Here is a 25,649-nt window from a genome sequence, read left to right as displayed (position 1 = left end):
AATTTCAAGCTCCTATGCCATTCCTATATGAATTCTTTCCGGAACCTCATGCCACACCCAAATCCCCCCATTGCTAGTGCCTTCCCCCTCAGAAACCTTGTTTTTCTTTTGTCTCCTGATAGAATGTGAACTCCCTGAAGACAGATTCTCTTACTTCTGTCTTTGTATCCCTTGTGCCTAGTTCAAACTTAATAAATAAATTGAATAAAATTTGTGATTGATTAATACTGTGCTTTTCCTTTATATTTTTTTCCCTTTGTTTTTAATGGAAACTGATGTATATAAGGAATACTGGAGTATTTGAGGCAAATGAATTGCTGTGTTCTTGGCCTGTTGTTATATGGGGATCAATTAAAATATTTTCAGGTAAAATAAAAAGTTCCCCAATCTAATGATCTTTAAAAATGAAAAAAAAAAAAACTGGGGAGAGAGATACAGAAAAATGAGGCAGCCCCTGCTCTCTAGGAGTTCACATTCTGATTAAAAGAGGCAATACCCTTAGGAAGTTTCCTCTTTACAGCAGATGGAATGGTCCTATTGTCCGTAGGACATAGCAGCAGAGCAGATGATAAGGATTAAGCTGCCACAGAGACTCAAATAGACAGAAAGCTCAAAAAGATGGTCCACAATCTTCCTGAAAGTGTTATAGCTGGTGACAGCTCAGAGAGTAGCCAGTCTCCAGGATACCTCTAGCAAGTCTGAGGATTGAAAGGGAAACCATAAGGTCAGCATCTGCCATGAGGGGGTGTCCAGCAGCTGGTAGGAGCTGGGAAATAGTGGCAGGCATAGAAGACGGGAAGGACTCCCCGCTCCTTCTGAGCCCTTGGGGGGAGGGGGAAATCTATTGAGTTCTAGACAACTAGGGTGGGTCAGGATACGGGATGGGAAAGTCTTCAGCAGACTCCCTGCACCTGGACCTTCTGAGCCCTTGGAATGATTGTATTATGCTTTGATGATTCTCAGTGTTCAAGTCCAGGAATTATTTATAATAGTTGAAGTCTTAGCCAGAATGAAGCTCATTTTTATTTTTAAATTCATGAATCCCAGCTCTTAGAGACAAAATGATTCTCAAGCTTCAAGTAGAAATTGGCTGCCTTCTCTAATGTTCATTGCCTTCAAGACTGTTTTGATGTTATTTGTGATAAGAGGACTAGGAGATTCTCTCTCTCTCTGGGAGAAGTAAAAGTGGACTAGAGCCCTGGGTGAAGTCTACTTTGTTCTCCTCTGAAAAATATACGGTCAGATTGGAGAATTGGGCACAGAAATGAGAGTCCAGGAATCTCAGAGCCAGTATCAGGGCATCCACCTTCCACCTCAATGGAGTCTAAAAATCTGACTCCCCACACCAGCATCCTAAACAAGTATTTGAAAAGCCTCTATTTTGAAGGTCTTTAATGATGGGAACCCAGACTTCCTGAAGCTAAACATTCCACTTTGGGATGACTCCACTGCTTAAGAAAGCTTCCCTTTGTTTCTTCTTAGTCTTTGCTGCTAATCCTCCCCATTGGGACCAAGCAAAATAAATTAATCCTATTGCCATGTGACACTTCACATATTTAAAACCAGCCTTCCTGTGTCTCCTAAGTCTTTTTTTTCCCCAGTTTCTTCTATGTCCTAGCTGGTGTAGTGAATAGAGCTTAGAGTCAGGAAGACCTGAATTCAAATGCAACTTGAGATATCTACCAGATAAAGGCAAATCCTTAACTTCTGCCTCAATTTCTTCTACTATAAAATGGGAATAATAATAGCACCTACCTCTCAAAGTTGTAAGTGCTTGACAAAATGCCTGCACATAGTAGGCACTTAATAAAGTGACCTGACCTCCCCCCCTTCAATGCATCCTCATATTAACTTCATGGTTTCAAGACCATCATCTTGCCTTCTTTCTCTGGATACACTTCAGTTTATCAGAATCTTTCCTAATAAATGGTTCCCAAATATGAACATAATATATGTGACCAGCCATTGATGTAAGTGTCAAACATCTGAAGGTATTGATGGGCTTGTTTGTAATGACTTTAACTGGTACAGCTACTAGGTCCTTGGAGAGAGATGAGGGCATGCATAGGGGAGGAGGCAGTCTATCCTGCCAACCTTCTTTTTCTTAATTATCTTCTCCCAAATTCAAACTCTCATTCATCTGAACTGCCAGTAACTTGGGATCCAAAATACATCACACTGAGTAGATGATGGCCATGCCTTGGCCAGTTGACTTTGGAGGGTCTATATGTGTGCGTGTTTGTGTGTGGTTCTTAGGGAATAAATGAAGACTTGGAACTCTGCTGTTTCTCCTTTTTCTGGTTTAGTAGCATTCAAAATAAATAATCTCCCATTCTGACCAACTTTGCCCTTCCATTGATAATACCCTTCTGTCTGAGTGTTGTGACATTTGAGGGAGAACAGGATGATTGTAATTTCATAATCAATATTGCCTAAAGGATTTCCACAATAAATCTGAGGCAGGCATAGTGGTCCATGTAGCCCCAGCTCTCTTTTTCATTTTCCCAGGACAAACTTTTTTAGGTTTCTGTTTCAATCCAAGTCCCAGCTTTTGAACAGATTTGGAGAAAGAGTTGTGTGCCCTGACCAAGGAAACTTATTCTTTTCCCCAATAGAGCTTTGTTGGCTAGGACGGGCCATTCTAGTACTGGTTAATAAACACCCCATTGACCAAAGGGCATGAATAGTAAACTATTGAAATTGGGCATCTTGGCATGAACTTGGGTCCCAGACAAGAGCTCTTTTGTTTCTCCCTTATACAGAGCTTGGCCACTTCTTCATTTGCTGTTATGTCATTGCATGGTTATGTCTTTTTTTTTGCATGCGTATTTTTGGCATTTTATTTCTGACATTATATTTCTGGGTTTCCTTTTCTTCACACAGGTACATTCATTAAAACTTGCACTTGAAGGCATGGAAAAGGAAAGAGATTTCTACTTTGGAAAATTGAGAGAGATTGAACTGCTCTGCCAGGAGCATGGGCAAGAAAATGATGATCTCGTGCAGAGACTAATGGAGGTCCTATATGCTTCAGATGAGCATGTAAGTTTGAGGAGTCTCTGGTTCGTGTTTTTTTTTAATGAAAATACAAAAGATTTAACTGACTTGGAAGAATATCTTCCTGTTACCTGGTTGAAAATTCAAACCTATCATCAAAGATTTATAAAATAGCCTCTCTGGAAAAAGTAGGATTTGATCTAAGAAGGTAAATTCTTATACATATATTCCAAGTGTTTGTCAACACTGTGCAAAGGAAGAGGTTGATGTTATATTATCTCTTCAAGACTGCCTTGGTTGTTTTGGTTTTTTTTTTTTTTTTTTTTTAGGTTTTTGCAAGGCAAACAGGGTTAAGTGGTTTGCCCAAGGCCACACAGCTAGGTAATTATTAAGTGTCTGAGACCGGATTTGAACCCAGGTACTCCTGACTCCAGGGCTGGTACTTGATCCACTACGCCACCTAGCCACCCCCAAGACTGCCTTATTAAGGAAAGAGTATGAGTCCCAAACTAAATTGGAAGCACAAGTAAAAAAAAATAAATCATCCCAGTGTCTCCCCACCATGTTCTTGCAATCCTTTTACTTCCCGCCTTTCTCCCCCACCCACCCCTGTTTCTGGTCCTCTTTTTTGGCCGCCCATCTTGGTTATTCGCTGCCAATAAAGAACAGAGTCATCTACTGAGGACTGTGCTTTGTGTGGTTTGAAAAATTCCTATAGAAGGCCCCCTTTGCAGGGATGCCCCGCCACCATCAATGCTGCTCAGGACGACTTCTGTTGTTGTGGGAGACCCATAATGTGGCTCAGTCATGAAAATGAAAAGCAGATGTGGGAAGCTGCTGGAAAAGAACAGATTAAGAACCAAAACTTGCACAGCTTGAGACATAGGGGAAAATGAAGACAAGAGGAGGGTAAATAGGAGATGAAGAACAAGCCATGCAGAATCTGTAAATGCAGGGACCTAGACCTGTGATCCTGGCTCAGAGCAGGGACCCACAGACACCTCACATAGAATTGGAATTTGACATTCATTCTTCAGCGTGTAAGGAGAGCATAGATAGCTAACATGTTGTGGTTTCAGAACAGCTTTTGAGACCATGTTGAGGTTGGTTGTGGGCATGCCGTCTGTGTTAGCTTTGGTTTCTGTCTGACCGAGAAGCATGCACATGCTCTGAGGGCACTGTGGTTGGTTGCTATGTGTGTTGGTATTTTAATAGAATATAACTAGCCACCTATTTTATTTTTTAATGTCCTATTCCAGTTGACTTGAAATCTCAATTTCAATATGTAAGATGCAAGAAAATTGTCCATGGATAAAGTCTTCCAACTACAACTATCCCATTTTTCTTTAGTTTCCTCCTTTTTTTATTCCTCCTTTTAATCCTCATTCCTTGATTATAATATAAGCCCATGTGATGTGGGAATCCCACTGAACTTCTATGCTACTTAATTTAGAAAATGACTGCTCTAGGTAGAATTGTGCTAGTTTTAAGATTCTTCTCATCTACAAAAAAAAATGGGTGTGTTTTGTTTTATATACCTTTTACCCTCTTAAAGATGAGGTACCATCGCATGGTGGTAGTATGGGACTTGGGAGTCAAGACTTAGCTTCAAATCCCACCCTAGTCAGTTACTAACTTTGTGACCTTGGACAAGTCATTTAACTAGTCTAGGCCTTGGTTGCTGCCCATCCTGTAAAATGAGAATTTTAGACTAGATGGATTCTAATGTCCTTCCAGTTCTAAATCTCTATTTTATGGTTCTCACTAGGATATCTGAGACTAAAACCTATAGAGTGAGTAATTGTTCCCACATTCAATTCTTGATCTTCCCTGCTTTTGAATTAAGGACAGCTTGCATAATTAAGATCTAGTCCCCTGGTAGTAGGGGGAAAGCTCAGAACTCCTAGTAGCCAAAAAGAATGTCTTATGAATACTGCCAGTAATTGCCATACAACTCTTCTTTTTTTTGGAGGGGGGGGGACAAGACAATAGGGTTAAGTGACTTGCCCAAGGTCACACAGCTAAGTAATTATTAAGTGTCAGAGGCTACATTTGAACTCAGTCCTCCTGACTCCAGGGTCAGTGCTTTATCTACTGTAACACCTACTTGCCCAGCCATACAGCTTTCCTTAGAGTTTGTCACAAAGAAAAGTTCACATTTATAGATTCTTTTGGGGTAAGTCCAATTTGACACCAACCAGTCTTGAAAAATAGGATCTAGCAAAACAAGTGGCCTATCCATTAGATTACTGGACCATTATCCATTACGTGTGGCCGGGCTGATGCAAAAGAAGAGTAGTTGACTTCTGAATGATAACTACTGAAAAGGCCCTCCTGATCCCCCAAGTACTGCCCTTGTTCACCCAGCATCACAGATGTTTACCTTCAGTTAGCAAATGTCCTCTCCATTTAAAAGTGGGAGAGGAAATGCTGTAATCTTTAACAATCATTCCTTAATACTATAGGTTTATCAGAATGTTTTCCTAATTTCAGGTTTTGCTCATTAGGGAGAAAGAGAAGAATGGAGCATGGGATAAGGGGCAGGGGGGGAGTAGAGTCTCTGAATACAGGAAAGAGGACCAAATGGGAAGATGACAAACAGACTTTTTGCAGGCCCACTCATGGGTGGAGCAGACAGGACCTGCTTGGGATTATTATAAACTCAATATACCCTTCTCTCACACAGTCTGGAAGTAGACTTCCAGATTTCTTTAATTTGCCAAAAAGGGGGACAGTCTAGTAGAAAGAACTTGAGATTCTGAGTACAAAGAGCTGGCTCTCTCCAAGTCCCTTTACTGCCATTGACTGTGGGAGAGCCGTGTTCCTCTGAACAAGCCCCTTAATTCTTGTGGTTTCTGTTTCTTCATCTTTAAAATGATGGCAGCTGAACTAGATAGATGACCTCTTATCTTCCTTCCAAGTTCAATTCTCTGGATTCTGCAAAATTGCAAACTGTTTGCAGCAAATCTTGAATAAATTTGTTTCTTGTTGCTTCCATTCACTGAACAATTTGGAGGTTACTCCCTTAGGAAAAGCAGTTTCCAAGTGAGGTGTGACTCCACCCTCTGCCTCATCTCACTCCCCTCCAATCTCCCTCCAGCCACCAAGAGATTTATTTTTTTCTGGTTGGCTGAGTTTTTTGCTAAATTCACTTTTCTATAACCTCTGGCGTGTTGGGAGTTCAGACAGCACCACAAGTTAAGAGAAAAGGGGTGTGGGAGAGAGAAGAGAGTGTGTGTTATCATTGTAACTGTAATCTAAGGGTTATCTGAAATGTATACTGAGTGAGAATTAGCTAGTGACAGTAACCAGGCAGTAGGGATCTGGAAGAAAGAAAAGAGAATGTGAGATTACTTTCATCGTGGGGAGAGGGGAGGGAGAAGAAGATGGGATATCTTAACGTGCCACTGCCAGCTGGATTTCTTTTTAGTTTCAGAATATACATATAAATATATATATATATATATATATATATATATGTGTGTGTGTATATATATATATATGCATATATATATATATATCATAAGGTTTTGTATCAGGACTACTCCAATTTTAGTCCAGAGGGAATTCATCAGAGACTACATTGTTTTCCACAAAGTGCAGGTCCTTTGATCCTGGATGGTGCCAAGTGTCCTTACTTAGATAGGACAAGTCCCTCTATCTTGACCTTTGGACTTTATGAAGAAATAGTATGATTCTCTACAGAGAATTTTTATAGAGCTGGAAGACTTTCTAGACTTGAGAGTAAGTGCATTTTCTACAAAGCTATATTTTGTTCTTTCACTGATATTTCATTGATGCTTTATCATGGCAAGGCTTGGTCAGCTAAGCACAGTCCCTGGGTTAGGGAAGTTGGACCAAATTGAAAAGGCTCCTAGAATGGGTCCAATAATGGCCTGTCTGTGTATTACCAGAAGACTGGCCTCGCTCTTTTCAGGGACCCATCACAGAAGGCTGCCCTGGTGGATTTGATGAAGTTTGGTGATGAATGTTATCAGCCACTCACATGTACTAATGTGTTACAAATCAGCAAAATCATAGACCTTTGAGGTATATATTGTTAGAATATCTAATCTATCCTCTTTTTTTCTTCTCATTTATTCCTTATTTTTTTTTACTCTATATTACACTTCTCCTTTCATTGAAGACCTTCATAAAGGCCTTGTGTATATGTTTAATAAGATCCTTGTTGATTGGTTGTGGGCATGCTTAAGACCTTAGAAAGTTTTTTTTCCCATATTATCAGTGATGACTTCATATTTCTGAGCTAACTCCATATCCACTAAATTATGTTTTGGGCCAGGGGTACTTATCCCTAAAGTTGTCCTGTCCCATAGAGGCAGTTCTGTAGCAATCAAAACCATTCTGTTGTCCATCTTCCGTGACAGGTGGATATGTCCAACTAACTTAGAAAAGAGCAACAGTATTTTTTCATAGGTATTGCTGATAATTTTGTGCATAATAATTTATATAGATCACATTTAAAATACCATTTTAAGTTTTTCCAAGTGCTTTCCTCATATCAGTGCCTTCAGGTAGTTATTACAAGTGCCATCTCCATTTTACAAATGGGATAACTATGGTGACTGGCCCAGAGTCCCTCAGCAAGCCCGTAATCAGCAGAGTCTGGATTCAAGTACAGGTATTCATTCCACTATGCTGCCTCTGATATCTGGCAGCCCTGGGAGGACTCATTCCTCCTGGATCAGTGCTGTGGGGGGGAAACAATGGCCTATCCCTTTCCCAGAACGTCCTTGAGATAATAAAGGTGATGACTCATTAACTGAAGAATTTCAGCCAGTGCTGGTGTGCACCACTCAGTTAAAGACAATTATTGGAAAATGTTAGGACAGAGATAAGACAGTCTAAGTTTTGTTACCATTAAAAATATCTGGATTCATTCAGTTAATCAACAAGCATTTATTGAAATACCTTTGTGCCAGACACTGGAAATAAAAGGACAGAAGTAAAACAATCCTTGCCCCCAAAGATCTTACATTGTATTGAAGGAGACAACATGTAGAAAAATAAGTATACAAAGCAAATTCAAAGCAGATACAAGGTAGGACAAGGAGGAAAACAGTTTGGGGGAGAAGACAAGGAAAAGCCTCATTCACTAAAAGGGCCTTGGTCTGAAAGGAAAGGCCCATTTGGGAAGAGAGCGGACAGAGGTTGACTATATAGATCTGGGATTGATCTGAAAAGAAATGAAGCCCTTTTTTTATTCTTCTTATCAGATCCTTCCTAAGACAACCAAATTTTGGGAGATGTGGAAGTCCAAATATTGGTTTTTGAATACATAGTCCTGAGATATGATTCATTTTTCTAGATGCTGAAGGCTTTCTGCCTCTCCACTGAAGATAGACATTCTTTTCCATTAAAAAAAAAAAGTTAACAGATATCTGGGGCACAATCTGCCATCCTCATGCTCCAACTCAGAGTGTTAAATTTCTAAGACAAATGACCATCCCTTTTATTATCCTTATTTCCCTTTCAGTTAATGCTGAATTTGAGCCCACTATTAAAGACTAACTAATCTGTCCACTCTTCCCCTGTGAATTCTAATTAAGCAATGGTGCCTATCTTTCCTTATCAAACTAGAGTTTTTTCTTCTCATATCTCTCCCACCCCCATCCTTTTTTCCTCATTTCCATTAGCATGCACAGAGCTAGGGCAGTCTGGGGCAGCGTTCCCATTGGTCACTTGCACCCCCATCAATTCAGGATGAGGGACATTGTATTCCCCAGAGAAAGGCTATGCTAACACTGAATTTTCCAAATGAGTCTTTCCCTCTTCAGATAATACCTGAGAATAAGGAGCTGCCATAAGAATCTCAAAATCTGGCAGACGGTTGTGACTAATTTGCAGTTAGCTTCTATGTGATCATTGCATGTGTCCTACATTTTGTTTTGGTTTTCTCAGCCTCCCTTTGCAATCTGGTTATTAAGCTCTATATTTTTTGTAGAGAAAGAAAAGAAAATGTTTCTATGATCATAAAATAGAAATGTGTAGATCTCAGAATTGTGCTTTATAACACATCCTTCCCTGAATTATAGATGCTGTCCTCCAGACTCTTAGAACTTACACATCAAGCCTTCACAGTCTTTTAGTAATATGGGAGAATTTGTTGTTCATGCCAATAACCTCTAATAAAAGTTGTCTGGGGACAGCAGTTTTTGCAGCAGATGTGTTGCATCACATATGTATTACACTTTGAATAGGAATTCTGCAATGTTGTATAAAGCCATCCTCACAGCTGCATAACCCTTGGAAGACTTTTCCATAAAATAGTTCCCTTTTCATGGACTTCTCTCTTAAGCAGCTTGGGACCTATCAGTTCAAAGTCTATAGAAACATGAGTCTGAGAGACTTCAAATAAAAAAAATCACCTTATATGACTCAGTGGATAGAGTGCCAGACCTGCACTCAGCAAGACCCGAGTTCAAATCTTCCCTCAGGCACTTCCTAGCTCTGTAACCCTGGGCAAGTCACTTAACCTCTCTGCCTCAATTTTACCCATATTCCACTCTTCTCCATTAAACAAAATAGAATTAACTTAGTGGAAGCCAGTAATGGAATAATATCAAATAATTCAGATAAGGCATGGTTGACTATTATCAAGGGGCTGACATACATGTTAAAACAGTTAACATTATTATCTGAGCTTATGGGACTGTGTGGGCATATATAATGTGTGTATGTATGCATATATATATATATATATATATATATATATACATATATATATATATATTTGTGTAGTTGTATAAATAAAACAATAATTGCATCTACTAAGATAGAGCAACAGAGTCAGGAAAACCTAGATTCAAATTCTACCTGAAACACTTGTTAGCCATTTAACTACTCAATGCTTCAGGCATTTCCCTAGGTCTTATCTACAAAATGAAGATGTTTGCCTCTTGACAGAGTTCTTATATTTGAAAGTTTCTTATGCTGATGAAATCACAGGTCTGTTATATATGTTCAAATTCTTCTACTAAGAAAAAAAGCAAATAAATAAGCATAATCTGAACTCTCACATTGACAGATCTTGATTATCCACATTGTGAATTTTATCTGATTTGTTTCTCCTCAGTTTGTTCTAGGTCCAGGCTAAGAGAGAAAGAATTGGATCCAACCATTCTAGGTTGAGGGAGGGGGGCAGGGTAATGCACACATCTGAATGTATATAAATGTGAATCTATATAAATTTAAATGTTTGCATAAACAGATTCTTAAGGCAATGATCCTCTTCCCCATTATCCCATATAATCATATCATTTAACATTCATTTTGTTGAGATAAAACAAATAAGGATTTGAGGTTTAAACTAGATAAATTTGATGTTTCCTGGAAATGATGCTTTATGTCATTTTTAAAAATAGTTTTTAAGCTAATTTAAGCTAATTTCTGAATCATTTTGAAATCTTGGAAATAAATTACCTAGCTATGTGACTTGGGGCAAGTCACTTAACCCTATTGCCTTGCCAAAAAAAATGATATCTTTGAAATAATTTTGAAGTTTTTATTGTACAAATTAATATTTTCAGTGTAAACTTTTGGAGTAAAGTATGGTAACACCTGTCTGGAACTCATCCTAGTAACCTGACCATTTGGGAGATGACTGAACCCTGAGTCAGTCGTTGTACTAAAACATCTCATTTCAGAGGAGAGCCCTTCACTAACAACCTACTTTTGGTATTTTCTATTTAGTTTCAGAAAGTTTGGTTCTATAAAGTTCCAGAATAACACAGTAGAAGCAATAAATTAAAAGGTGAGAAAGGCTACCATGAGCAGGAAAAATGGCAGCCATAAAGAAATGACAGTAAGTAGCCTGGTAGAAACAGTAGATCAAAACAATCTTTACAAGTTCCCAGAACTCAAAGAGCAGCACTTAGGGAAGAGGCTAGCTGTCTACCTACTCAGAATGCCTTGAAACACCTCTTCTGTTTGAGCAGAAAATAATATAATAGTGGATGTTCATAATGTCAGCTCATCAAGGAAAAATAAGATTCTGTTCAGTATTGCATCCCATAGAGGCAATATGACTTCATGGATAGGATGGAGGCTTGGAATCAGAAATCCCTGGGTACTAAATCTGCCCCTCATACTTAACAACCATGTGACCCTGGACCAGTCACTAAATATCTTTGAGCCTAAGGTAACTTCCTAGCACTTACCTACTCATCACAGAAATTGTGCTTCAGATAATGTCAACAGTACTTTCTTCCTAGATTGATGAGTAGAACCATAGATTTAGAACTGGTAGGAACCTGAGAAACCATCCAGTACAATTCCATTCTAAAAAAGATAATTAGAGTGTTGGACCTGAGGTCAGGAAGACTTGAATTCAAATCTCATCTCAGATGCTTGGCTCTTGGAAAGTCATACTCTCACTGTTTCAATTTACTCACCCACAAAATGGGAATAATAGTAGCACCCAGGTCACAGAGTTCATTTGAGGATCCAGTGAGACAAGAGGTGTAACATGCTTTCCAAGTCTAGTGCAATGTCATTCTTAGCTATTGTTACTATTGATTTATTTTACTGATGAGGAAACTGAGGCCTCCATAGTCTTTCAGTTATCAAGCCTTGTCAATTCAATGCCCATAACAGCTCTGGCATCACCTCTCTTCTCTAATGCAGATCCTTGTCACCATGGTCACAATCTCAGATCTAATGATGTCACCCCCACCCCTACTGAAAACTTAGGAAGTCACTATTGCCTCTAAGATAAAATACATAAAACCTCATCTATGACATTTACCTCCACAATTTAGTTCACACCTACCTCTCCAAGCTTATTTCACATTATTTCCAATAAAAAGGGTATACTTGCTATTCCCCAGAGCAGACATGACAGACCCAGGGTACTCTTTCCACCGTACCATCCTGTTTTTTTCATCCTTTGTTGAAGAAGACAAGAAAGTCAGTAATCCATTTCATAAAGCTTTCTTCCCCAAACTGCAAAATAACAAGTCTGGTGCCTGAATTAAATCAGCTACCTAGAACAATTTTCTGGAGGTTCCAGAGAGCTAGGATTTTTGTTAAAATGAGTTTTATAGAGTCCCAAGAAGTCTTCCCACTGAACATTCTGAAAGGCTACTGATTATGTCACTCTTCTGTTCAAACAACTTGAGTGCCTCCCCATTGCCTGCCTAATAAAGTATAAATTATTTATGTTGCTGACCTAGAACCTTATAGTCTGGCTCCAACCCACCTTTCCAGCTTTATCTCATCTAATTTCCCTTCATGCGCTCTATAATCCAATCAAACCTTTTGCTGCCAGTAGCCCATGCCATCCTTTTCTGTCCTCTCCCTTCTCATCCTTTTTTTGGGAGGGTCTTCTTTAGGCCATTATCACCCATGATTGGAACCTCCTTGCCCTGCTACCATCTCCTCTTGTTAAAAATTCTCCCCTTACTTCAGAATCCAGGAAAGTGGATGGCAAAGTCATCTATGTGCCTGCTCATAGAAGGTATTTAATAAATGATAAGGAAAATAAGGTCAAGTTCATAGGACTTTCCCAAGGTCTCATAGAAAATGGCAAGACTGGGATTTGAACTATAATCCTCCAATCCAAACCACCACTCTGAGAGGAGCTATGTCTTATTTCACCTTTGTGTTCTTGGGATCTTGGTAAAAAAAATAGTTGAACTTTCCTGTGTGAAGGACATGAGAGGACATTAAGGTACTTCTTCATCCTAGTGCCAGCTACTGATCTCTATGTCAGCAAGCCATACCTGGCCTGATTCACATTTTTCTTAAACTTAAATCTCTACTGCATATATAATGAGAATTATTATTTCAATATGAATGAGAAGGATAAGGGAACTGAATCCAGCCCACCATCAGAGCCAAGGTGGGCTGCCCATGCACACTGGGGAGGCTGGGGGCGGGGGGGGGGGGGTGGTCGGGGGCAACAAAGACTTTTTTGGCTAAAGGTGTTCTGTCTGCCTTGTAGGAGAGCCACACGGAGGAGCAGGAAGCAGAAGAGCAAGTTCACGAGCAGCCTCAGCAACAGGAAGAATACTGACCTGTCTTCACATCTCTCTTTGACACTTTTCATTTTGTTGTGGGAACTTTTCTTCTGGAGAATTGGAACATGTGTGGCCTCAAACAAGGAAAAAAACCCTGTTGCTCTCCATCTGCCATTACCATGGACATAGTGCAGTGAGTGCCAGCCAAACCACTGCAATTTCTGCTCGTTACTTTGCCAAGATGCATTAGCAAAAGTCCACTCTCTCGCTGTCCACCTGAGAGATTTGTAGGGTCACATTCTTTCAACTTCACCACTTGGCTGCTTGAGATGGGTTCTGTCCTTTTCTTTCAAAAAGAATCCTCCTCCCCCCAACTTTTGTCTTAGTATGATACCTTTGTAATTTGATATATGGTATATTTATATTGACATCTCACAACAAACTGTTATGAGATTTCATACACATTTGTGGTGCTTTGATGTTTGCAAGTCTGTCTGCCTTTGAGCATCAATTTGGTCAAATGATGAATTGGAACAAAGGGAAAAGAAATACTTAGAGAGTGAAGCCATAATGATAACGGCATATTTTCCTGAGTGAGGGATGGAAAGGCTTGTGCCACTACCAATCATGTTATCGCTCTATTCACAAAACTAAAGACAAAATGTGGTTTACAAGGACTGAAAGTCCTTTCAGTGTTTTACACATTAGCATGTTAGACAACCACACAGTATATTGTTATTTTTGAAACATCTGAATCCTCTTAAGAGGAAAAAAGAAAAAAGAAACATCTCAAATTTCCTTATTTTTCTCTCTTCTGCCCTCCCCACCTCCTTAACCCTGCCACCAGAGGTTTTCATGGTCTTTTCTTTCTCAGGGTCCTATTTGGTGGATAAATAGATAGATAGATAGATAGATAGATAGATAGATAGATAGATAGATAGATAGATAGATATACATACATACATACATACATACATACATACATACATACATATGTATTCCCCAGGATGCTGCTTCTCAGTGTCTTCAGACCAAAAGGGTTCTGGGTATGTAGGTCAGTCAGAGAGTGACCCTACTGCCTTCTACCCCATCCTTGCCTTTCCTTATTGGTCCCCTAGGTGAAAGATGGTTAGTGTGGACTTCATTGCCTCTCTGTCATCATTCAGCCTAGAGGAAGAGAGAGGTCTGACTAAGGTCACTTGACTGCCAACTGGCTCCAGACCCAATGGCTGTTCTTCTAAAAGAATTACACTAAGGAATGGGTTGCAGGTAGCTGTGTTTTTCAAGTCCTGTATACCCCAAGACAGGAAATTTCACCCGAAATTGAAGTGATGCTCTGATTAGTGGAAGCACAACCTCTAAAGCCCCTTCCAGCTCTAAATCTATGATCCTCTGACTTCAAAGGGAGACATTTCTGCAGTCCAGTGTAGACTTTGCTGCCTATGATGCATATGGCAGAAAGATCTGTGACTCCCAATAGCATTTGGAATATGGAATTTTTCCTCTTAATAGGGCCCTTCTTGTTGTTGACCTTTGCTAAACAGTGACAATTTATAAACAAATATAGCAAATATTAATGTATTAAAAGCATTCCTTATTTTTTAACTAAAATTTGCACATTTTATTAGTCTCTTTCCGAATCTTCATTGCCTCTTTTTTTTTTTTCCATTTGCCGTTGGTGTTCCTTCTTGGTTCATTTTGCTTGGTTTCCAATTTTTGATTTATTTTCACTGGTTATTTGATTTAGCAGGTGCAACAAAAACAAGAAAAAGTACCCCTTTCACCCAACCCCCCACTTAACTAAACAGCAAAAATAAACTTCTAAATGATTTATTTTAAAGTTTTGAATTTATTTACTAATTGATTAAACTCCAGTTCAAAATTCACTCTGGAGCTTAAGGTTTTTACCAATAAAAATCTTCTGCTCCAAATAAATCTTTTGCAGCAAAGTGGTGTTTATTGAGTTAAATGTCCAGAAGGATGCTTGTATTTTGAGGTTTTGCCCTATATCCAGTTATATATAATTCACTGTGGAAAAAAATAGATATATGTTTTATAGGTTTTGTTTCCCTTTCTTCTCTCCATAGCTTTCTTCATACAGCACACAGCATAGTAGCTCACCTCTCTAAGACTAGATAGGTTTTCTAGCCTGGCTCTTCGCATTGACATCATCTCCAACCTGGTAACAAGTAGTGGTAGTGCATCTCCCATTTAACTGAATTTCTAATGTTTTGTTTAGTCACTGACTTTCCTCAAAGACAGCTATATAAGTGCACAAGGAAATGTGTGAAAGGGAATTTTCTTCCAGGAGGACAGTAAACAATCTTATAGTCCAGGACAGGGAGGTGAATGGACAGACTCTCCCTTTTTTGTCATTGTAGACCACAACAACTCTTAGTGGAAGCTATTAGCATGAGTTCTGACATCAGCAGCAACAGTGATGCCAGGGCAATTGTTCCCCAAGTTCCTTTCCCCTTTCTTGGGAATAACCTCTATTCCAGAACTCATTATGAGATATATTGAATAATTTATGTTTCATTGATGACAATCCCTGAAGACTACCCCATTCTCACCATCTTCTCAGCTGAAAAATAGGGATCAAATGCACTTTCCTGTCCTATAGATTTACTTAACTCCATCCACCATATTTGATTCACCTTGCCAAGATTCCCACAACTTTGATTATTAGATCAAATTGTTCTTTGTTCACTTAGAAGAGAACTAGAAAATCTTCTCATGTTTCTTAACATTAAATTGAACTACAAACACCAAGTGAAGTAGCCCCTTTATAAGTTGTTCATACTTTCACATTGTTTCTCTCTAAGTTGATCCCTTTCCTGCAGGAGCTATCTGAATTATCTATGGAGGAGACAGAGTTGGGTCCCTTCCTAGATCCTTTCTCATTGACTAGTGAAAGCTGTATTTCTCACCTCAACCATCCTACCGTATGTCTTCCTCCTTAGACCACTGATGGCAATGACTGAGCCTGCTGCTCTGAGCAGCACCCCCTTGATGAATGTCTTTCTTTCTTCCCTTCATATAAATTCATTTTCTGTCCATCCCTCACATCCACACTATCAAGCCGATGATAGTACTTTCACTGCTTATGTCAGGCAGGAAGTGATTGACGTAGAGGGCAAGGGGAAAACCCAATCTCTAAGCAGAAAAAAAAACAAAAACACCCCAGGTGACCCGAGAGAAGTAAACTCCAGAAGGGAAACAAGGCCTCCTCTTCCCTCCCTGGTGAGTATTCCTGTTATTCCGTTATGGTTTAATATGCATTTGTAATTACTTTTAATAAATAGTATACCATAAAGCTTTTGTTATAGATTAAATGTAAACTGAAAGGAATGTAAACATATGTATTGTTAATTATAAATAGATAAGTAATGGCATAATAGATAAAAAGGCTTATTCAGATGTATCACACTCATTTTACTTTATCCACCAACTGTCGCATGGTAGAGTAGATTTTTTTTGTCTCTGAATATGTGAATAACTTGACTTGCGTTTATCTTTTTACATATTTAATAAAAAAAGTATATGTTAAAAATCTTCATAGATCTATAGACTATTTAAATTTTTATTGTCAAAATTATTTTTTAATGAGCTTGTGGATATGTATAGATTGTATATGTATGGGTTTACATGCATTATTGGTGGAGAAGAGTTTTTGTTTATCGTTTAGTCCAAATGTTTTAGCAGAAGACATAGGTTCCATATTTCAGTATCACATATATAGTAGCCTTATTAGGCATCTGTATTTCTCAGAAAAACATTAATAAAAAAAAGAAAAAGAAATAATTTACTTAATAAACAGTTCCACTTACAAAGCCCTGAAACTCCAACAAGTACAACTCTATGAGATAAAACAGGACAAGCCTGGGGTTGGAGGGGGTTGAGGATTAGGCACCAAGGGAGAGACTTCAGGACGGTCCCCAGTCTTACTCTCTTGGAAAAAGGAGAGAAGGACTCTGATCAAATGGCCTGTAATGACTCAACAGCTTTTTGGATGAGAATTTTTTTTATCTTTCCTATCCAGCCCTCCTTATACTGACCTTAGCAAAAAGTAATAATTTGTAAAGAGATGTGTAAGGTTTAAAACAAGGAATAAGTAAAGAAGTTCATTAAATTTAACCCAGAGAAGTCACCTAGAAAAGTACAGTATTCATTGGTTGGGAAGTGACCCTCCACCCAGTGCCTGCAGAGCATGGAAATATAATGAATAGATGCTTTTGCTTCCAGAAGGAAAAATAATTTCCATAACTGTTTTCAAGCACCACCTAGAGGTCAATTTAGTTTCCTTTACTAGGCTGTTACCCAGTAGGACGGTGAAAAAAATTTTTATTGATTTAATTTATTTTTCAATTATCAAAGAGGAGGGAGGAACAGGAAATGGACAGAAATGCAAAGATGGGCAAATCCTATTGCCTAATTCAGCTTTCCCTTGGGTACACTCTATATAGTGGGGTCTTTTTAGCCAATATTCATGTGGTAAAGTCCTTTCACTGAAAGCAATCACATTCCTTTTGACCTCAAATATATTATAAAATAGAAAAAAAATTCTGAAATGCTGGTAGGTCTATAGCTAATTTACAAGGGGTGAGCAAAAGTCCCTTGTTATTAAGAAATACTATAAATAAGATTGAATCTCATTCTCTCAAAATAATCCATTTGCTCTTGCTGCTGGTATAGGAATAGGGCTCTGAATCACACATACATGTAAATCTTATTGGAATTGTCTCATTTTCCTAGTCTTAAGAGAACAGGTTTTTCATATAATTTTTTTAAAAACTCTTAAGATCATAGTTTTATGTTCCCCAATTTAAAAAGCAAAATTATTAGATTTATTGTTATTATTAAGACTGGTGAAATTATCACCAACTGACAAATTCTAATTCTCAGTGCAAACAGAACAGTACTCAATACAATCTGCTTCCAAAAGGAATATCAAATCATTTTTTCAGAAAATATTTGAGTTCCTACTGTGCAAGGTGCTGAAATCAAAACTTCCCAATGGACATTTTGCCACTTAACTCCTCCATCATCAAACTTAATACTTTACCTAACTGGGACCTATAAAGTACACTCCCTTCTCAGTGGTAGAGATTAAAAGCAATGGATCTTCTTGTGTAAAGAAGTAAAAATTTGGCAGATATATTGGACTCTGGAGGCTCATAAGAATGACAGGAGGCCTTTGGATCACAGGCTTGCATCACAGTCAAACGAACCTAAATCCCTCAATTGGGTAAATGATCATATGTAGCTTGCAGTGGCATTACAGGAAAGTGCAATGATGTGTTAATGTACCTCTGAACATTATTATCCCCAAAAGAAAACAAAATCTCTCAATTGAAGGGAACTCAACAGTCTTCAGCTCCAACCCTTACCTGAACAAGACTATAATACATATGGGATAAGGGGTTATCCAGTCTTAGACTGAAAATTCCAAGGAGTCAGTACTTATGTATAACCCTAATTATTAGACAGTTTTTCCTCTCTACTTACCTAAATTGACTCTTTTACAATGTTCATTCATTGCTAGATTTAAGAGTTTGGAAGACTTGAGTTCAAATTCCATCTCATACATTTATTATCTCTGTGATCCCAAACAACTCAATTTCACTGTGATGCTCAGTTGCATCATCGGTAAAATGAGAGACTTGATGAACTCAGTGACCTCTAAGGACCCCTTCAGCTCTAAATTTATGATTCCATTCTTCCAGTACAACAAAAACATAGCAAAATTCCACTCCTTTTATCTTAGTATTATAAAATAATTTCCCCAAATCATTAGTTACATTATACAATAAAACTGTAAAGAATAATTTTATAGATTCCATTGACTCATTTTCTTTTTTTAATTTTTTTTTATTTAAGGCAATGGGGTTAAGTGACTTTGCCAAGATCAAACAGCTGGACAATTATTTAGTGTCTGAGATTTGAACTCAGGTACTCCTGACTCCAGGGCCAGTGTTCTATCCACTGCACCACTTATCTGCCCCATTGACTCATTTTCTAAGATGTGGTCAAAATTCTGGTAACTTAAAATAATATTTAAAAGTGACAAAATGTTAAAGAAAGATTTGATTTCCATAAATGTGTTATACTTTAATTTCATCTAATCATACAATCAATAATTATTTACTAAAAACACTTCTAATTCAATATCCTGGTTATACAAATATAATATAATCTCTAGCATCTCCTAGGACAGTTTTGCTGGCTTAATGCATTTCCCAGAAATGGAATATAGAAAATTTGAGTTTGAATATTAGTTTAGGAAAAGAACCTAGTCAATCATGCCTACAGACACATATACTATTCTAATATCTGGATAATATTCAAGGCATAGGGGAAAAGCACATATTTTCATTTCAACATGAGAGAGTGACTTTGGAATTATTGTCATGGCTCCCTGATGCTTTCTTTCCATATACTAAATCCTTAACTGAAAAGATTCTGACTGTAAACACCAAACAATATGTTATGTAAACTAGAAAATTGCATATCACTTAATCTATCCATTCACGGGATACTGAGGCATACTCTCACTTCAGTGTTCTTCTATCTTTATTGGAGATGAAAAAAAATTTACCCTCTACAAAGCAAGGTTTACTCAGCACAGAGTGAGTGAATATTTGCCTCAAAGGTGAAGAAACTCATGTCAACAATAGATCCAAGGGAAATAAAATACTAGCAGCATTCATTCAGAGAATTTGTATCATTACCTCTTCTCAATTCATAAGAGTGGAAGTTTTTTTTATATATGAACAAATTCCAAATGTTCTTGTATATATACTGTGTTTACCACAAGGAGACACTTTTATAAAGTATATAATTCTTGACTTGATTCTTGATTTATAAAGTATATAATTTAAATTCTTGATTTATAAGGTATATAATTCTTGACACGATTATGTAAACCATTAACTATTTGGGAGAATCCCTAAGCATGGTTTCTGTGGATAAAAATTCTACTAACCCAGTTTATGTAGACCTTCAAAATAGTACCTAGGATCACACAGCTATGCATCAAAGCATGACAGTTGGAAATGATTTCACTTTGCTCCTAAGGAATATAATGATTGTCCTAATCTAAAATGCTTCATTGTGAATCTGTTCCTGTTCTGTTGTTTTTGATTCTATGAGGGACTGCATCTCCCCATTCTCATGTGGCTGTGCCTAAAGATAGTATGGATGGAAAGCACTTGGCAAACGTGAAAAGGCTCCTGCACTGACAGCTGTCACATTGTTCTTAATTCTGTGAGAAATCAATAAATTGTTGGGAGGGTGTCTATAGTTCTCTATTATGTGGTTTTTGTTTTTATAATTAAGCTTATCAGAGGGTACTGAAAATAGCAAAGTAGGGTTCCTGAGCAATATAAAAGTTTCTTCCTGAAATCTGCAATAGGGACCATCATCTCCACGATTCTTTACTGTAGCTTCTGCCCAAACTTGGGCATAGGAGAAGGAGGTGCAGAAGGGGATGCCTCCTAAGGTATTTCAGGTATCCCGCAATATCCATCACATTCATTCTGTTCTCAACAGCCGTCATGCATGGGGGCTTGTCCAACCATCTGAGGGCTCTTTGACGTGGGGCTTTCTGAGTTTTAAGAGGCACAGCCATGCACTCATGCCAGTTGGAATGCTCTGTCCTTCTGAACATAAACCAGAAAAGAATCAAAGAGATGGAGATGTGGGAATAAGGTGGGGAAGGGCTCAGAGACCTCTTTCTGTGAACAGCTACATTTGAGACATGAGAAGCACACCACTTTAAATATGGATTCCATTATATTCATTAAGTCTATGAAAATGCTTTGGTCATTCAGGTACATTGAATTTCATTGTTCCTGGAAAGAATGTGACCCAGAAACATCAGGGTCGGTCTTGATTGTTCCTTGACAACAAATACTTATTCCTGGGCACGTTTCTTCATGGAAAAGATGTAAATGTTCAAGTGTTGACTTAACTGTCTCCCCTAGAAAGAAATGGGGGGGGGGGGGGAAGTTAGAGAATATTAATTGATTTCTTTTTCCAGCTATAGAAGAATATTGCCCCCCAACCCATCATTTAGGGTCAATATAAGATCAAGATAGAAAAGGTAAAGAACAATGGATTTGGCAACAATTCCCATTCAAAATCTGCCTTTGTCAGTAACTACTGCCTGTGTGACCCTGGATAAGTCTCTTCTTCCCTAGACATCAGTCCCCTCATCGGTAAAATCAAAGGACCTTTGAAGTCCCCTCTCATTCAAGATCTATGATTCTGTCTCTCATTTTGTTTCACTCTAAAATATCTATCATTGCTCCCAAGGTACTATCACAATAGCCCAGTCACCTATACAGAGATGAAGTCTAAGGTCAGTATCTAGTTTTGTACACTAGGAACAAATGGCTTTTATATAGACAGAAAATCTTCATTTTGATTTTGGATTTGCTTGTGTGACTTGTATTCATGTATTTCAACATGGTAACATAAGGATCAGTATGGTCTGGTGTTGGTAGAGCACTGGACCTGGAGGCAAGAAGACCTGGGAAAAAATTATGACTTGAACCTTTTGTGCTTTGTGAAATTTCATGAATAATTTGACCTCCAAAACGACCTATAAAAAGAGGGGTTTGGACTCAGTAACCTGTAAATTACCTTCAAAACCTTTTAGGCACTCACACTTCCATAACATTAAAAAAAGTCATTACAGTTTAATAACTGTGCTTAAATTTTAGGTTACCTTGAACAGTATTTGCTCATTTGTCCATTAATTATAAAATTCTTAAAAGCAGACACTATCTTTTGCTACTTCATGCTTAGTATGGTGCTAGTCACTTAATAAAAAATGATTTTTGATTGATTGGGAGACAAATTTTTTAATCTTCATTTTTTTCTCTGAAGATCTTAATCAGACCTGAAAGTAATTGCCTTTATTTTACATAAATGTTCTCTCCCTGGGATGAATAAGCATAATTATATCTAAATAATTCATATGTTAAAAGGAATTCTTTTAAAATCCATTAATTAACATCTCTCACACTATGGCACATGTGAGTGAGCAAGTTCACACTTGATTACATTTATCTAACACTTTAAGATTTGCAAAGCACTTTACAAATAACATCTCTTTTGATCCTCATAACAGCCCTGGGAGGTAGAGCTTATGGATGATCCACATTTTAAAACTGAACCCTACAGCTAATAAACATCTTTGGGCAAAATTTGAACTCAGGTCATTCCAACTCCAACACCCTATCCATTTTACCATCTTATTTCATAAGAGGAGGCAGTGAGGGCTTGGCTAATGGATAGAGTCTGGAAACTATCTAGGGATGGGAAGAAAGACAGAAGAAAGTACAGTCTCCTCTTTTTTCCTCCTCTCTTCCCTTCCTCATCACTTCTGTGGATAGAAAGATACAGCAGTAAACTGAGAGAGGCAGGATTTGAACTCTGGTTTTCCTGTCCACAGTTTTCAGTACTCTAGTACTGCCTAGCTGTACTTTATCACTTTTGATTTCCCATTGCAAGGAAAGAAGATAAACAAAAAGATGAACTATTTACCACACACACTCCATAGTGCACATGAGCAACTGTGGTTAATGCAGTGAAGACTTTGAGTGCCACTTCTTCCAGTCTCCCAAGAAGCCCTGTTACTGCCGCGAAGACCACCAGGGCCAATGGAAACAAGAGGTAGTGGACTGATTCTGATCTAGTATTGCTCATTTGACAGACGATCACTCTGCACTGTGACAATAAGAGAAAACAATGCAGTTTTAAAGTTAACTGGAGAGCCAAAACGTGATCTAAAGGAAGCATGTTAAAAGTTCATGTTATCTATTAGGTTTCCTGCTCAACTCTCTCCCAGGCTTCCTACTCCTTAACACAGACCTTTCTATTTCTGAGGACTAGAAAACTTGGACTAGATCCACAGATGAAGTTTAATGGGAAATGTCCCTTTTCCTTCAACAGTGGCAGTGATGAGTGTGTGTGTGTGTGTGTGGTACTTAGTGGAATGAATAGATTTTATTGTTTTCCCTTTTTCTCTTTCTTGACAACCTTTTTTCTTCCCCCCCCCAAAAAAATTTATTTCTGAAATTTTGCTCCTATTCTTGTTTAATCAGACTCATCAAAAGCACAGACAGTGACAAGTTATAAGCTTCCTGCTTAGTACTAATCCATGAAAGCTTTGTCGAGATCATGCTTCAAGAATGACGAACCAGTTTAGTCTAGTGTTATCCTTTGGTCATTTCAGTCCTGTCCAACGCTTTGTGACCCATTTGGAGTTTTCTTGGCAAATATCCTGGCTTGATTTGCCATTTCCTTCTCCATCTCATTTTACAGATGAGAAGTAAAACAAAACTTGCCCAAGGTCACGAAGCCATTATGTATCTGAGGCCAGTTTTGAACTCAAGATGAGTCTTTCTGACTTCCAGGCCATCACTCTATCCACTCACTGCACCACCTACTAGTGCTACTACTAGTACTTCACCTAAGTAAGAAGACTTCTTGTTGAATTTAATATCAAACTTTCTTCCTACTTATGATACTGTCTCCAATGTATTGAACCTTTGCCAAACCCTCAGATCCTACAAGAAGTGCAGAAAGCCCCAGCCTCGCAAAGAGCAAGGACCTCCTACACACTCAGGGGAAAGGGAGCCATGGCTGGAGGCACAGTGGCTGTGGTGGTCAAATGAAGACAATTTTCTGAAAGCAGTGCCAAACCACAAAGATTGGACTGAAGTATATATTAAGCCCAAGGGGATGCAAGCCATTAAGAACTGTAAGCATTTGACACTTGGAGGAAACAAGAAGAAAAAGGGCCAAACCAACTTAGTTGGGGGTTTTTTGTCTCCATAATAAAAATTTTAGCTTTTTTGAAACTTCAAAAATAAAATCTTATCAATTTAGAACAGAAAGGGAACTAACATTTTACAGATGAGGAAACTGAGGCACAAGGGTTGTGGTTTTTTTAAATTATTTGTGCTTCCTCCCCCTATTCAAGTGGGTAGGGGGGGGTCCCATTCTTGAGCAGATATAATCTTGGGTACCCTCTACCTAGGGGGATAATGACCAGGGAAGCCAGCAACTTTTGAAGGTGAACTTACTAGCTTGACCTTTTCCCATCAAATACTAGTTATATTTTTTTTAAAAAATCATAAATGGTGAATAGTGAGTAAACCCATCTTTCCAAGAAAAGAGTGAACAGAAATTGGAGAAGTTATCCAGATTAGAGTATACCAAAAATACATAAAAATGAACAAACTCTTTGGATGAGATCAAGAGGAGATCTTGGTCTCCAAGAGAGAACCAAACCACCTTAGTTACCAAGATGGAAATCAGAATATTAAAAAGCTATTTCACCTACATCTCTGCCTTCCAAAATCTACTTCTATCTCTCAAGTCATGAATAATTCCTCTGCTCCAATCTGAAATCCCATTCCCCAGACAGTTTACAGTACAGGGTTACCCCTTCTCCATTCATCTTGGTAGGAGTCATGTGACAATTACAAAAGCAGAATAGCATAATTGGGAGAAAAAAATTAAAATTGCCTAGGTTCAAATCCTAATTCTGGTCCTTACTACTGCATAACCTTGATCATCCTTATCTCTTTCAGTCTTTATCCCTGTTAAAAGGAAAGAGCTGGACTAGATAGCTTATAGGTTCTTAATTGGGTTCTAAATCTATGATGCAAATATCACAGAGGTGGTAAGAAACAGAGCTCCCAAACACCAGTCTTTTGACTCAGTTCATTGTTCACTCCACTACATCACACTGCCTCCAAGAAAAACCCTTTTCTCACAAACAGCCCTGCGTTTGTACTTCCTAAAAGATCTGACCCTGGTGGCTCATGCTTCTAAACTCTTTCATGGGGTAGGCTAAGGTTGGTGGATCACTTAGAGATCAGGAATTTTGAACTTCAGTGAGGCTGCATTTGGGAAAAAACTAGCTTTTTGCAGAGTCTAGGACTAATATGATGGACTCTGGTCATGGATATCCACCAAGATACCTAAGAAGGGGAAAACCAGTTAGAAAGCCGGCAAGTTTGAGTTTCCATATTAATCAGTCTGTGGGAGCAGGTCCAAGAGTGGTGGCTGCTCTGGAACCTGGATGAGAGAGCTGAGAGACCTGATCTCAGAAAGGGGGTAGGGGAGGAAGGAAGGGTACATCCTGATGGACAATGTTCATGCTTTGATTTCTAGAATGAAGATATTGAGGAGAGCAAAAGTAGAGAATAAAGCTAATACAGTTGAAAGCCCTGTGGCCAGAGGAAATAATTCTGTTCTAAAGACAACTCATTTGAGCTATGCCCTGATATTTGGCAAAGCAAAAGGAAAAGGATTTGCTTCTAGAATCCATGAAAGTCACACATACACATGGTATTTGAAGAAAATTATGAATAACAAATGTTTGTGATAGCTCTTAATACTATAGTCTTAATTCTCCGCCCCCTGCCAAAGAACCAGACAAAGGGAAATGAGCTTAAGAAATGGGACATAATGGAACACTATTGTTCTATTAGAAACCAGGAGGGACAGGATTTCAGGGAAGCCTGGAGGGATTTGCATGAACTGATGCTGAGTGAGATGAACAGAACCAGAAAAACACTGTACACCCTAACAGCAACATAGGAGTGATGTTCAACCTTGAAGGACTCGCTCATTCCATCAGTGCAACAATTG

At 38.4% G+C, this 25,649-nt stretch overlaps 2 protein-coding genes across 5 annotated transcripts in view; one reads left to right on the top strand and one right to left on the bottom strand.

Annotated features, from left to right (window-relative positions):
• MAPRE2 (microtubule associated protein RP/EB family member 2) overlaps nt 1-25,500 on the top strand; it is a 203,001-nt gene extending 177,501 nt beyond the window's left edge. For 2 of the 4 annotated variants that reach the window (XM_074199551.1, XM_074199550.1), the window contains exons 7-8: nt 2,884-3,042; nt 12,962-25,499. In XM_074199551.1, the coding sequence (XP_074055652.1) occupies nt 2,884-3,042; nt 12,962-13,033 (231 nt within the window). In that variant the 3' untranslated portion in view covers nt 13,034-25,499. Of the gene's footprint in view, nt 1-2,883; nt 3,043-12,961 lie in introns of all 4 variants that reach the window. The other 2 variants (XM_074199552.1, XM_074199549.1) reach the window with 2 other exon arrangements.
• The window catches only part of LOC141496973 (ethanolaminephosphotransferase 1-like), a 165,794-nt gene continuing 158,113 nt past the window's right edge, over nt 17,969-25,649 (bottom strand). The window contains exons 9-10 of the mRNA XM_074199547.1: nt 22,530-22,712; nt 17,969-20,958 (exon numbers count right to left, since the gene is read on the bottom strand). Of these exons, the coding sequence (XP_074055648.1) occupies nt 20,893-20,958; nt 22,530-22,712 (249 nt within the window). The 3' untranslated portion in view covers nt 17,969-20,892. The remainder of the gene's footprint in view (nt 20,959-22,529; nt 22,713-25,649) is intronic.

This window comes from Macrotis lagotis, chromosome X (genome assembly GCF_037893015.1).
Source record: "Macrotis lagotis isolate mMagLag1 chromosome X, bilby.v1.9.chrom.fasta, whole genome shotgun sequence".
NCBI lineage: Eukaryota > Metazoa > Chordata > Mammalia > Peramelemorphia > Peramelidae > Macrotis > Macrotis lagotis.
Note: the sequence above shows the minus strand (reverse complement) of the source record. Positions and strands in the feature narration are given on the sequence as shown.